The sequence below is a fragment of the Anomaloglossus baeobatrachus genome, chromosome 6 (assembly GCF_048569485.1).
Source record: "Anomaloglossus baeobatrachus isolate aAnoBae1 chromosome 6, aAnoBae1.hap1, whole genome shotgun sequence".
Taxonomy (NCBI): Eukaryota; Metazoa; Chordata; class Amphibia; order Anura; family Aromobatidae; genus Anomaloglossus; species Anomaloglossus baeobatrachus.
In genome coordinates this window covers 194,855,949-194,871,197 of record NC_134358.1, presented here as the reverse complement: position 1 = coordinate 194,871,197, position 15,249 = coordinate 194,855,949, and the positions used below count along the sequence as shown (strand labels likewise).

General features: G+C 46.1%; 1 protein-coding gene across 3 annotated transcripts in view; it reads left to right on the top strand.

Moving 5' to 3' along the window:
* Positions 1–15,249, top strand: part of RTTN (rotatin) — a 324,013-nt gene that overhangs the window by 205,416 nt on the left and 103,348 nt on the right. For all 3 annotated transcript variants that reach the window (XM_075314609.1, XM_075314608.1, XM_075314610.1), the window contains exon 32: positions 4,655–4,813. In XM_075314609.1, coding sequence (XP_075170724.1) covers positions 4,655–4,813 — 159 coding nt within the window. The remainder of the gene's footprint in view (positions 1–4,654; positions 4,814–15,249) is intronic.

Below are 15,249 nucleotides of genomic sequence, written 5' to 3'. Positions count from 1 at the left end.
AATTCTGGTCTGATGTGCATGGCTCATGTTATATAGCGCTAGTCCTATCGTGTCTGTTACAAAATAGTTGCTGGTAATATATCTAGGCACATTACATTCAGCGTGTTGTCTGCAGTTGGGCGGCTCTGGTTTTAAATAAATGATGTGATGGGCTTCTGATGTGTGCGCTGTTCTTCTCTGCTATGCTCGAGGGAACCGTCCGAACAGAATAGAGAATGTATCTTTAATTTACTTGGTAATTAAATGTCATTGACTTGTTTCTGACCTTTCATGGTAGGATCAGCTACAGTGAACATCTGCTTTCCAATTTCTTGGTATAACCGTAAATAGTTTAGTAAACTTAAAGGTATCATCAATTCAGAATAAAAACTAATACGAAGCATTAAGTAGCTGCTTGGGCTGAAGACGACCAATGTTTTTCACTGTTCCTGGTATAATATAATGAATAGAAACACTCTTGTCAGCAGCAAACAGCTGAGTAGTGGTCATTTTATATTTTTTGTGGCCTCTCTAAACATGTAAATGGGATAGGGAATGGTGAAAAGAAATCAGGTTAAATGCTGCGCTAAAAACCACAAATCAAAGGTATAGCGTGAATTCCTTTTATTTTCCCAGGTCAACATGTTTCAAAGGCATATCTGCCTTCTTCATCAGGACAAAAAGCCAGAAAGGAACAGCATAACACATGCTGCATGCAAGGGATACATATATACAACTGAAGTAGCCACATTTACAGAGATGACGTGAGCTGATGAGTCATCAGACAGCTGACGTCATCTCTGTAAATGTGGCTACTTCAGTTGTATATATGTATCCCTTGCATGCAGCATGTGTTATGCTGTTCCTTTCTGGCTTTTTGTCCTGATGAAGAAGGCGGATATGCCTTTGAAACATGTTGACCTGGGAAAATAAAGAAAAGGAATTCACGATATACCTTTTGATTTGTGGTTTTTAGCGCAGCATTTAACCCGATTTCTTTTAACCATTCCCTATCCTGTTGCATCATCGGGGCTGCAGCTGACCACCTTTGTATTCATTCCGTGCTGACAAGGAGTTGTGCCTGTCACAACTAAAGCAGGTGAGTACCTGCCCTATTCCCTGCACCTATTTTTATCGGATAAAACCCTATGTGCGCTTTCTTTCCACAGTTTTTGCTTTCATTGTAAACATGGAAATGGACTGCTAATTCTATTATACAATCGTTTTACTTTGTGACTAAATGCACCTGTGCTGATGTCATACCCATGTGACCAGCAGGGGCGGGGCCTCAGCCAATATAGCTTATACCAGGAAGCACATTTTTCTGTTAGCTGAGGCCCCACCCCTTCCGGTCACATGGGAATGACCAGCAGAGGTCTTTTTAGTCACAAAGTAAAATGATAGTATTAGCATTAGTAACGGGAAGGGGATAACTATTTATACCCACCCCAGCTATCAGCTGCTGTCACTCAACAAGCTGCTCATTTTACAAACTTTACTTGCTTGTGTTTCAAAACCTATACATCCTAGCTGACAACTAAAGGTATGTATAGAATCAGCATAATAATGCCAGTATAGCACTGGCTTTAGGTTATATAGGAAAATCCAGGTGATTGGTGCACTTTAATTTCACTGGTTATATATTTGGAGGCAATCAAATCACCTCCTTGACTGTTAAATAATTAGATAAGTAGCTGCCTGTATTTCTCAACATTGAAGACACCTTTAATCTTGGCCAAATTTCTAACGCCATTTGCTGAAATGCATCCCCAAGTGTGAAGGAACATCGGACATATTTCACTATTTCTGAAAACAAACAGCTGTTTGTTACAGTGCTAGATTTCACATTTTGACTCATCAGTCCAGACCACCTGCTGCCATTTTTATCCAATCCTGTCCCTATGTTTTTTTTTGCATAGTTGTGTTATCGCCTGGCTGTGTTTCCATGTTGAAAGTGTGTGGGTTTTTTGGCTTCAATTCTATGAAGACCAATTCTAGCCAGACTTCACCAAACAGTAAATAATTGCTAGGTCTCACTGCTGGCTGCAAGTTCTAAACTGATGGCACTGCTAGACATCTGCTAGTTTCGAAAGGAAATAAATGTGATGTTTCTTTTATCTGCTGCACTAAGATTCCTTGGCCAACCATGGTGTATATAAGTCCTTACATTTTTCCTATTTCTTGGTGATTTTTCAAAAGCACTTGCCAGCACATCATAACACCCCAGATTGCTTTACAATAATTTAATTTTTATTTCTATAGCACCAAACTATTCCACAGCACTTTCCTCAAATTTTAAATATTTGCCTGGGAGAGACCTTGCTAATGCAGTATAAGGCTGATTTCAGACATCCGTGTTTCAGGTACGTGTGACATCCGTTTTTAACACTGATGCCACACGTACCCATGTTATTTGCTGTTACTCACACGTCCGTGTTTTCATACGGACTGTGTGACCTCTCATGACCCCACACACAATCAGGCATGTCCGCTTTTTCTCAGGCAGCACGGGTGTCACGGATCGTACACTGTTGTGATCCGTGTGACATCAGTGTGACACGTACCGGAGAAAACACGGGTTTTTTACCTGTATCCAGTGGTGCTGTCTCTGGCTCTGCTGACTGACGCTCCTGATCCCCGCTCATTATGCTCTCTGAATAGTCAGTGCCCTGTGGAGCTGGAAGCCGGAGCAGACCTGGGGACTTCAGTGCCGTGGACCGCATCGCTGGGTGAGTATACAGCAGAGTGTGTGTGTGGTGAGGACCTGGAAGCCAGAGCATCGCGGGGACAGAATCGGGGACTCGTCACAGTTCCCATTAAACTAATGAACCCGTGAAGCTGTAGCGAGGGGTCATCAGGATGTCATCAGAGTTCATTGGGAACACCGATGACCTCCTGGATGTCACTGCTTGCAGAATACTCGCCTATCCCTGCTGTGTTGTACCCAGCGCTGTCCCTGCGATGCTCTGGCTTCCAGGGCCTGAGTGCGGTGAATAATTGATTAATATAATGAGCGGCGGTCATGAGCGGAGGCAACAGAGCTAAAGAAAGCAGGTAAATATGGAAAATCTTTTTATTTCACAGACCCGTGTTTTCTCCGGAACCCGTCACACTTATGCCAAAGCGGATGTCACTCGTGTGACACACGTATGACCATAACCATGTGTGTGACTTGTACCTGATTAAACACGGATGTCTGAAACTGGCCTAACTATCTTGTGTCTTGTTAATGTCCTTAGTCTTGCCATGGTGCATGTCTTGTGACATGAAACTGTCTTCTCCAGTGTCTTCGGAGCCATGTTCGGCTGTTCCTCACCCAGTTTTAAGTCGCTTATACATCTATTTCAGTAAAAAAATAATACTCCTATTAAAATTGATTTGGGCTAAACCGGTTTGAATTTGTATATAGTATAGTGTATCATATATTTATTAATATACTCGCTGATCGCCACTTCTGATTTTGAATGTTTCCTCCTTTGACTAACCTTCCTAAACCCAATATTGCCATTTCTGTGAGTGGTTCAACCATTACTCCCTAGCAGCATACCCGCTGTCTTGGGGTTATATTTGGCTCAGATCTTTCCTTCACTCCCCATATCCAATTACTCGCTCCCTCATGTCCCCTCTACCTAAAAAAAAAAAAATCTCTAGAATTTGACCTTTTCTTAACGTTGATTCTGCAAAAACCCTTACTGTCGCTCTTATTCATTCTCACCTGCATTACTGATATTTTTTTACTAATTGGTCTCCCTATTACTAAACGTTCCCCTCTCCAATCCATCCTGAATGCCACAGCCAGGATCATTTTTCTCTCCAACCGCTTCACCAATGCCTTTACCCTGTGCCAGTCATTGTCAGATTGTAAGCTTGTGAGCAGTGAACTCATACCTCTTGGTAACTTTGAATTGTGTTACTCTGTAATGTCTCATATTCTCTGTACATGTGCCCTCTCAGTTGTAAAGTGCTGTGGAATATGTTGGCTGTATATGAATAATTATTCATGTAGCTGAAGCTCTGGATCACACAGGGAACTTTATGTTTGAGACTTAATTCACTTTTAAAGTATAAGCCTATGGAGTGTCCAAATAAGCCTCCATAGGCTTCCATTGTAAATGATACCTCCGACTCATTAATCCCAGAGTGAGCTTGCCAGTTGGGCTAGTAGTTACGTGACCCAGAAGAGGAGCAGAGCAGCACTGGAAATGTGTGAAGATGATCGATGAGTATATTGATACACCTACTCTACATTAAATATACATGGAAGTGCTTCTTTAATGACTGCTCTAATCTACATAGGAATAAGATGATCAATATATATGTATGTGTATACACATATATACACACGCACACAGTATGTGTGTGTGTATATATATATATATATATATATATATATATATATATATATATATATATATATATATATATATATATACCAGATTTTGGCCACTTGTACCTAGAAGAATTAATGCTGTCCTGAAGGCAATGTTGATCCCCCTAAATACCGATTTGATTTACCTTTCTTTTTTTCATTCTCTTTGCATTTTGTATATTGATAAAAATTAAACTATTGACACTTTTATTTTGGAAGCATTCTTACTTTGTAGCATTTTTTCCACACTCCGTATATATAATTAGTTATATCACAGTTTGATTTTTTTCATCCAACTATTTCCAGGTGAGATTTACAAGCCTGGCCATTGGATCAGCTTTGACATCCATTAAGGAAGCCTGTGTTATCTTGTCTGACAGCTGTCAGAACATTTCTGGAGGCTTATGGGGAACGGTGCTCAGTATCTTTGTGGACCAGTGTGAATGTAGCATGGTGCGCAGAGAGGTGAGTCATTCTGTTGCCTACCTAGAATGTGTTTTTAATTTCTAAATAATGGATTTATCTCATCAAACTTTCATGTTTTACCAGAAAAGAAATACAAAGCGGCTGTAAAGCTAATATATGGGAAGTTGTAATGTTGTGAATGTTCAGTTTATATTGATCAGTTGCTGTTGAGCTGTTCATACATCAGAGGTGCCGGAGAGCTTCACTCCTGGACTGAAGTATTAGTGCAGGCATTTGAGACAAATGAGCCTAATTTATCCAACCCAATCAATGCTGACTGCCTCATTTTCAGAATAATGTACATTTATCAATCAAACTCGAGTCCTTCCTCAGACATGTGAAAAAGCCATGGTACCAAACCCATCTATTAAGAGTTGTACATTTTGGACCAGTGAGAAGTCCCACTAATGGGTCCCCAATGATCAGCTATAGTTATTAAATTACCCTACCGCACCACCACAAGGATAACGAAGCATTACGCAGGTCTCACTGACGTTTTTGGCAATGTTTCATAGGCTATAATCCACGGACATACTAGGTTCTCCAGTGAGACACTCTTTTTAGCCACTCTTCACCATGACACACACACACATTAAAATCTTGCAATGAGTTACTCAGTCTTAAAATTTCCTTAAAAGTTCCTTAAAATATTTGAATGTTGTATTTATTTTTTAAAATTAAACTTCACCTTTAAACTAGTTTGTGATGGGAAGCAGGATAGGCACACATTGATGCAAATATTTGCTACTATTTTGCGGTGTTGAAATCCTAGGAGGCATTTGCTAGTGTATATTGTGTGTTAGAAGTATGGTACCACAGCGGATTATAGAGTCAAAATTAAAAGGCGCTAACCACACTTTTATATCAATGAAGAACTGGGACGATACTGCTAGTGGGTGCTATATCCCACTGGTGAAATAGCGGTTTATACTTCCACTCTTATTTTTATAAAACCTTAAAGTACTTATAAGTTTTCTCTGACGCCTCATTGGGGGACACAGGACCATGGGCGTTATGCTGCTTATCCATAGGAGGACACTAAGTAGATGCAAAGATATTAGCTCCTCCTTTGCAGTATACACCCCCTGGCTCAGCCAGGCTACTTCAGTTTTAGCTTAGTGTCTATAAGAGGCACATCTCTGCAGACTACTGCAGCAAGAATTTTTTGTTTTTAGAGGGCGACGGTTTCCTTCGGGGACCGATTTCCCAAAACCATCAACAGGCGGGAATGCGGAGTGTCGCCTCCCCGTACCCCCTCCTGTGACGCTGGATCCTGGGCTCTTACTCACTGGACGACGGGTCTGATAGCACCGATTTTCCAGAGCCGATAACAAACTTCCTCAGTCCCTCTGGCAGGCTCTGAGTTGATACACGCTCGGCATCAAGTGTGACCAGACACAGCAGGCATCAGAATCTCCACACTGGAGCTGAGGTGAGATCCTCCCTGACAGGAATTGTAGCTAAGGAATCCTCCCTGATAGGAATTTTAACTGAGGAATCCTCTCTGACAAGTATTTAACCTGAGGAATCCTCCCTGACAGGAATTTTACCTGAGGAATCCTCCCTGACAGGAATTTTACCTGAGGAATCCTCCCTGACAGGAATTTTACCTGAGGAATCCTCCCTGACAGGAATTTTACCTGAGAAATCCTCCCTGACAGGAATTTTACCTGGGGAGTCCTCCCTGACAGGAATTTTAACTGAGGAATCCTTCCTGACATGAATTGGAGCAGAGGTCACTGTCTGGATTCACATGGGCTGTTTGCAGACTCCTGCATTCCACCTGTGGCGGGGAGAGATCCCAGGACTCAGTGCACCCGCAGCTGCGGTACACTTATGGAGTGTTTGTTTTTTTTTTTTTTTTTCTGTCCACCGTTGTTATGCAAGGCTGGAGGGGGGAAGGGGAGTCCCTTCCCACCATTTTATTATATTTCCTCATGTCGACGTTCTTGTCGGAGCTAAGCCCCGCCCCCTCCGACACGCGATAAGCTACGGCTGCAGTCACATGTTTTATGCCCTGCACAACTACAGTAACAGCTATAAGACTTCTAATGTTCAGCCTGCACTACCTGCCACACTGAACTACTAGGGTTTGATGGCACCTCTTCCTTCCGTGAGTCCGGTGCCACTGTAGCTCCCAACCCTCCCCCCCTACCCCTCCACCACTGCAGCAACTGCCGCCAGCCCAGAGCCTATGGCTCCCAGTCCCCCGGAATGGGCACAGTTCCAAGAACCCGGTGCTGGCTATGCAACATCGTCCTCACACCCCTCGGGGCCCCTGGACAGAACGCAGCCTAATGACACCTCTATAGAGGGTCCTTCTGATAAGAATCAGCCCTCTGCTTCACCGGTTGCAGATCAGAAAAAGGGCATGACCCCCAGGGTTCTTCCTTGGGGGTACACAGATGGGGTTCTCCCACATGTTCAGCGGTCTCTGAAGAGCCGGAGGAAGGGGGATGATGTTTGTACCAGGATGATTCCTTGGTTTCAACCTCCCCGAGCGATCAAGCTGCGATGGTCTCCCTTATTGCAGCAATCAACCAAACTCTGCATGTGGAAGATCTCCCATCCACTACTACTGACCCTGCGGTCTCCTTTAAAAGGGTGAAGAAACCTCAAAAAAAAAAATTTTGACGCCGCTTCGGTATCCATAAACTCATGGAGTCACTGTAACCCTTTGGCTTAGCTGTCTCTAAGGGCTGGGCCTGAAGGACCCTCCTGTCTTTTACTTGATGGATCCTCCTTCAAGGACCCGACAGACAGACAAGTGGAGCAGCTCGATCGCTCCGCCTTGAGGCCGCGGGTCCCTCTCTCCTTCCGTGTGGGTCGCACAGGCACCAGGAATACCAGTTTTCCTCAGACCCTCGCAGATGTAACCGTTCACTTTGCTGCGGCGGCGGAGTACCTCATGCAGGCCTCCCTCGACGCTGCTACCTGCGCAGTTTTTGCCGCCTTAAATACCATAGCCATCCGTAAGGCCCTCTGGTTCCGATAATGGAGAGCGGACTCTGTCCCTAACAAGCCTCTCACAGTACTTCTTTCCAGACCAATGGTTTGGCGATCGTCTGGACAGGCTCTTTTTCCTGACGCCATGGGAGGAAAAGAGTACCTCCCTCCCTCAACTCTAGCCCAGGACATTTTTTACTAGACACGTAGGGCCCGACCTTCTCAGCCCTTCCCGAGTCCACCTCGTCCTGGCAGTCGAGACAAAGACTGAGGAGTCTCATCCTCCTCCATCTGGGCTGCAGCCTCAGACCACAAATGGGTGCGACACCCTGTGTCTTCCGGTTACCACATTGAATTCCGGACCCGATTCCCGGGTCGGTCTTTTCTCTCAAACCCCCCCAAAAGGCTCCAAAACACCGCAAGGCCGCCTCCTCAGCAATTCACTCCCTCCAAACGGCGGGGGTGATGGTACCTGTTTCGGACGGTGAGAGGTTCAACGCCTTCTATTACAAGCTCTTGTGGTCCCCAAAAAAGGACGAGTCAGTTCGACCCATCCTGGACCTCTAACACCTGAGCAAACATGTGCACATAAGGAGATTAAGAATGTAGTTCCTATGGTCCATTATTATCTTTATGGTCAAAGGAGAATTCCTTGCCTCCATAGCTATCAGGGTCGCGTACCTGCACATACCCATCACCCCAGCTCACCAAAAGTTCCTCCGCTTTGCAGTTCAGGACTTCTTTTTTCATTTGTAGCCCTACCCTCGGCCCTGTCACAGCACCAAGGGTCTTCACCAAGGTCATGGCGGCCGCCATGAGTGCCCCTTCACGCCAGGAGAGTGGCTGTTCTGCCTTGCTTGGATGACCTCTTCATCAAGGGCTCAACCAGCGTGCAGATCTCTGTGGGCACCCTATCCCGCTTAGGGTTGCTTCTGACTCCAGTCAAATCATCCCCGGTCCCGACAAAATCCGTCACCTCCCTGGGCATGTCCCTGGATACCCTTCGGGGCTTGATATGTTGCCCTTAAGACAAGGCAACCGCTCTACAACAGGCGGTACACTGCCTTCTACTTACTCCTCTCGCTCCATACGATTCAGTGTGAGAGTGCTAGGTAGGATAGCGGCGGCCATAGAGGCAGTGCCGCTCGCTTAGCCACACCACTGCCCACTGCAGCTGGTGCTTCTAGCTGCCCTGGAACAAGAGCCCCTTTTTTACTTGGACGAACTTTTCACCTGACACCTTCAGTGAGGTATGCTCTTTTCTGTTGGTTTCAGCACTCTTCCATATCGAGAGGGAGATTTTCTCTCCCAAGTGGACTGGCTACTCCTGACCAGGGACGCCAGCCTCATAGGCTGGGGAGCAGTGTACTGGCTCCACACTGCTTCGGGATGTTGGACGCCCCAGGAGTCTTCCCTTCCCAGAAATCATCCTGAAAATCAGCGCGACCTTTCTCGTGCTCAGGTCGTTCCCCCCCCATCTGCTAGCAGGTCGTTTGATTCAGTTCCAATTGGACAATGCAACAGCTGTGGCCTTTGTCAGTCGGCAGGGAGGTATCAGCAGCAAGACAGCTTATCTCGAGCTCCCCAGGATCCTCACCTGGGCCAAATCGACGGGGTCTGTAGTTTCAGCGGTACACATACCGGGCATAGAGAACTGGGCGGCGGACCTTCTACGTCGCCAAGGCCTGGCTGCCGGAGAGTGGTTTCTCCACCCAGAAGTGTTCCCACACATCTGCACTCGCTGGGGCACACCAGACGTGGATCTAATGGCCTCAAGGTTGAACGCAAAGGTACCCGCGTTCTTAGCCAGGTCACGTGATCCACAGTCCATTGGCGCGGATGCTCTAGTCTCCTCCTGAAGTCACTTCCGTCTACTTTACATATTTCCAGCTCTGCCCCTGCTGCCGCGAGTAATCAGGAAGAACAAGGCAAAAGAAGTTCCGGTGATACTAATAGCACCAGACTGGCCCAGGCGCGCCTGGGACGTCGAATTAGTACAATTGCTCATGGCGCCTCTTAAGCATCCCAGACCTGGTGACCAAAGAGCTCATTTCCCATTAGAACTTCAGAGCCCTGAAGCTGACGGCCTGGCCATTGAGACCTAGACTTTAACAAGAGCGAGATTCTCTCCCACGGTCATCTCCACCATGATCAGTGCCCGAAAGCCGGCCTTCATCCTGTATTTACTACCGTACATGGAAAACTTTTCCCTTTTTGATTTTTTTTTTTTTTGCAGTCAGGTTGCAAAAGGGGTTGGCCCTCAGCTCCCTTAAGGGGCAGGTTTCATCTCTCTCAATATTCTATCAATGCCGTCTAGCTTGCAATCCGCAAGTCAAGACCTTCCTCCAGGTTGTTTCCCATCTAGTTCCCCTGTTCAAACGGTCGCTGGAGCCATGGGACCTCAATCTCGTTTTGGACGGTCTCCAGAGGTCCCCCTTTGAACCTCTTAAGGAATCTTCTCTTGCTCTTCTCTCCTGGAAGATAACATTCTTAGTGGCAATTACGTCCATCAGACAAGTTTTAGAACTGGCAGCACTCTCTTGCCGCAAACCCTTTCTGAGCTTTCACCAGGATAAGGTGGTTCTACGCCCCCTTCCAGATTTTCTTCTAAAGGTTACTTCCCTGTTTCATTTGAACGAGGACATAGTTCTGCCTTCCTTTTGTCCACACCCAGTCCATAGGGTGGATAAGTCTCTACGTTCGCTAGACCTTGTGAGGGTTTTCAGATATTACGTATACAGGTTAGCCTCTTTAGAAACATGGACTCCTTGTTCGTCATTCCTGAAAGGCTTAAGAAGGGACAGGCAGCTTCATAGGCAACGCTGGCTCGCTGGATTCGCTCTGCGATCCAGGAGGTCTACCGCTTGCAACTCAAGCCCATTCCTAGTGGGCTGCGGACTCATTCCACGCGAGCGGTTGGCGCCTCTTGGGCCATTAGGTATCAGGCTTCAGTGGAACAGAGGTGTAAGGCTGCGACCTGGTCTTGCCTACATACTGTTTCAGAGCATTACCAAGTCCATACCCAGGCTTCGGCTGAGGCGAACCTAGGTAGGAAAATTTCTGAAAACGACAGTAGAGCACCTATCTCAGTAGGCGCTCCTGGCTATCCGGGACTGGTTCTTAGTGCTTTGGTTGCGTTGTTTATTGTTTACCCACCCAGGGACTGCTTTAGGACGTCCCATGGTCCTGTGTCCCCCAATGAGGCGTCAGAGAAAAACGGATTTTTGTGTACTCACCGTAAAATCGTTTTCTCTTAGCCATCATTGGGGGACACAGCACCCACCCTGTTGCCCTGTTGGGCCTTAATTTTTTGTTTCTCAATACTTTTTTGTTAGGAGTATTCACTCACGTTTGTTGTTACTTGTTCTCCTACTGCTTGTGTACTAAAACTGAAGTAGCCTGGCTGGGCTAGGGGGTGTATACTGCAGGGGAGGAGTTAACATCTTTGCATCTACTTAGTGTCCTCCTATGGATAAGCAGCATAACACTCATGGTCCTGTGTCCCCCTAATGATGGCTAAGAGAAAACGATTTTATGGTGAGTACACAAAAATCCGTTTATCAGTGGGCCCCGGGCTAAAAGAAAAAGGCAGAAGTGCTCAGCTGAGTGCTTTTCCCCTTCTTTAGCCTTTCACTACATCCACTGTACATGTACGGCGCAAATCGGAAGCGAGTATGAAGCGGGTTCAAGGGGTGAGCTCCCTCCATGCTAGGCAGGTCATAGCTGTGTATTACAGCCAGGATCTGCCGCTGATGATTGCGAGTGGAGCGGAGCTCTGCCCGTGATTTTTAACAAGTTAAATTCCACTGTCAAAGTTTGCTCTACTCGAGATTGTTAGCGGTCGGTCCTGGCAGTAACACACAGCCATTTTAAGCACTCCATGACCAGCAGAGATCTCAGTATTGGCAACCCCTGATACTGACGCCACTTTATTGAAGACCATCAAAAGATCAATCTCTGCAAGCGCTGTCTGCAGTTTGGGCAATGCCGGCATGGAATTTAAGTAAGAAAGGTGATAGACAGCAGAGAGTCCATGGCAAAGTCGAAGAACCTACCCACAGTCCAACCCCATAAGCCCACCCTTCTGCACGGACACCAAAACTTATAATGAAAATTTTATAAAAACTAGGCTACAGATGTCTTCAGCGAAAGTATGCATTAGATCTGCATACCAGAGCGATTATGGCAGGGCCTTTAGTTTAATATGTATAACCCTGATGACCGCTTCTCTTTAGAGAGAATGAATATTCACTGCTTCCCATGGCCATAATCCCAGGCGTGGTGAGCAGTGAATATTCTGGCAGCTTACGTCGGTGTAACTGGGCGCACATGACAGTAACATCATCCGCTGCGTCGCTTGGGATAGCTGGGGAACCAATGGAAGGGAAGGTGAGTAGAATAATTTATGTTTTTTAATTTGGGCAGTGTGATGGGAGGCATACACACCAGGGTGGGATCATGATGGGGATATTCCAGGGTGTGCCCAGGTAGAGGGAAATATATACCAAACCAGGACCATATATACAGTATATGAGGATAAGCACAGGATGGGGAACATATATGACAGTATGGGGAGCCTGTATACCAAGATGAGTCATATACAGTGGGTAAAATAAGTATTTGATACACTGCCGATTTTGCAAGTTTTCCCACCTACAAATAATGGAGAGGTCTGTAATTTTTATCATAGGTACACTTCAACTGTGACAGAATCTCCCCGAAAAAGAATCAAAAAAATTGCATGAAATAAGTATTTGATAACCTACCAAGCAGCAAGAATTATGGCTCTCACAGATTTGTTAGTTTTTCTTTAAGAATTCCTCATACTCTGCACTCATTACCTGTATTAATTGTACCTGTTTGAACCAGTTACCTAAATAAGACACCTGTCCACACACACACACACACACACACACACACACACACACTCACACTCACACTCACACAAAATCAATAACACTCCAACCACTCCACCATGGCCAAAACCAAAGAGCTATACAAGGACCGCAGGAACAAAATTGTATACCTGGGCAAGGCTGGTATGGGCTACAGGACAATAAGCAAGCAGCTTGTTGAGAAGGCAACAACTGTTGGCACAATTGTTAGAAAATGGAAGAAAGACAAGATGACTGTCAATCTTACTCTGTCTGGGGCTCCATGGCAACATCTTGCGTCGTGGGGTAAGGATGATTCTGAAAAAGATAGGAATCAGCCCAGAACTACACTGGAGGAGCTAGTCAATGACCTGAAGAGATCTGGCACCACAGTCTCCAATATTATCGTTAGTAACACATTACACCGTCATGGATTAAAATCCTGCTGCGGATGCAAGTTCTTCCTGCTCAGGCCATCACATGCCCATGTCCGTTTGAAGTTCACCAGTGACCATCGGGATGATCCAGAGTAGGCATGGGAGAAGGTGATGTGGTCTGGTAAGTCCGAAATAGAACCTTTTGTTATCAGCTGCACTCGCCATCTTTGGAGGAATAAGGATGAGTACAACTCCAAGAACACCATCCCAACCGTGAAGCATGGGGGTGGAAACATACTTTGACGGTGCTTTTCGTCAAAGTGGACAGGACGACTGCACTGTATTGCAGGGAGAATAGATAGGGCCATGTATCGTGAGATTTTGGCCAAGGGCCTTCTCTCAGTAAGAGCATTGAAGATGGGTCATGGCTGGGTCTTCCACCATGATAATAATCCGAAACACAGAGCCAGGGCAACTAAGGAGTGTCTCTGTTAGAAGAATTTCAAGGTCCTGGAGTGGCCTAGCCAGTCTCCAGACCTGAACCTAATAGAAAATCTTTAGGGAGCTGAAACTTAATATTGCCCCGCAACAACCCCAAGATCTGTATGGAGGAGTGGGCCAAAATTCCTGCTACAGTGTGCAAACTGGGTTAAGAACTACAGGAAACGTATGACCTCTGTAATTGCAAACAGGTTTCTGTACCATATATTCGTTTTTTTTTCTATAGTATTAAATGCTTATTTCATGCAATAAAATGCAAATTTATTTATTAGCTACACAACATGATTTTGTAGAATATTTTTACTGTGTCACAGGGGAAGTGTAAATAAGAAAAATTACAGACCTCTCCATTCTTTGTAGATGGGATAACTTGCAAAATCAGCAGTGTATCAAATACTTATTTCTCCACTGTATACCAGGAATGGGATTTTATATACCTGAATGGGACAAGGTTGGAGAACAGAATACACCAGGATATGGGACATGTATACCTTAAAGGGGCCCAGGATGGGGAGACATTAGTACAAAATAGTGGGACATTACTCCTCTATCAGTGTCAGCAGCAAATATCCCCCATTACAGCGCATCATGACCACATTTGATTCAGTTTTTTTCCTGTTTACCACCTCTTAAACCTAGGTGCACCTTATAGTCCGAAAAATATGGTACTTTTTATAGTCCGAGCACATGCGCACACATCGAGAGAAGAGAAGAGGGGGAGGGAGGTTAATGCACAAACGTGTGTGAGAGAAGTAGTTTTTCAGCATAGTATGTGCTCTGTTAGGCTAGGTTCACATTTCCGTCAATTTGTATCAGTCACAATCCGCATCTCTGGTAAACAATGGAATCCGTTTGGCGGATTCCGTTGTTCCCATATACTTGTATGGATTCCGTTGTTCCCATATACTTGTAGGAGCGGAGGATTGTGACTGATCACGCTGCGTTGCATCCTCCGCCCGACTGATCAGTCGTGGAACGACTGATTGTCGGGCGGCAGGAACGCAGAGTGTATCGTTTTTTCAGCAGGGAATCCTTAGGATTTTGCTGCGCATGCTCTCGGCGGCTGAATGATTAACTCATCGCTCGGCAGCCGCCTTCTATGACCGATCAGCTGATCACCCGGCGGCCGGCTGCTGTGAGCGATCAGCTGATCACCCGGCGGCCGGCTGCTGTGAGCGATCAGCTGATCACCCGGCGGCTGGCTGTTGTGAGTGATCAGCTGATCACCCGGCGGCTAGCTGTTGTGAGTGATCAGCTGATCACCCGGCGGCCGGCTGCTGTGAGCGATCAGCTGATCTCCCGGCGGCTGGCTGTTGTGAGTGATCAGCTGATCACCCGGCGGCCGGCTGCTGTGAGCGATCAGCTGATCTCCCGGCGGCTGGCTGTTGTGAGTGATCAGCTGATCACCCGGCGGCCGGCTGCTGTGAGCGATCAGCTGATCGCTCTCATTAGCCGGCCGCCGGGAGATCAGCTGTTCGCTCTCAAAAGCCAGCCAGCTATTGTGAACGATCAGCTGATCGTTCTCTCTTTTACAACGGAATCCGACAATTAATTCTAATTCTTGTCATCCGTTGTACAACGCATCAGTCACAAGTGTCAAGCAACGCATATGACTGATGCAAAACAACGGAAATGTGAACCTAGCCTTAGAAAACATCATCTCCAAAAGCAGCCCTTCTCAACTCTCCCAATGTGTGCGCATGCGCTCAGTCTATGCATGTAGCGGACAGTGATAGGA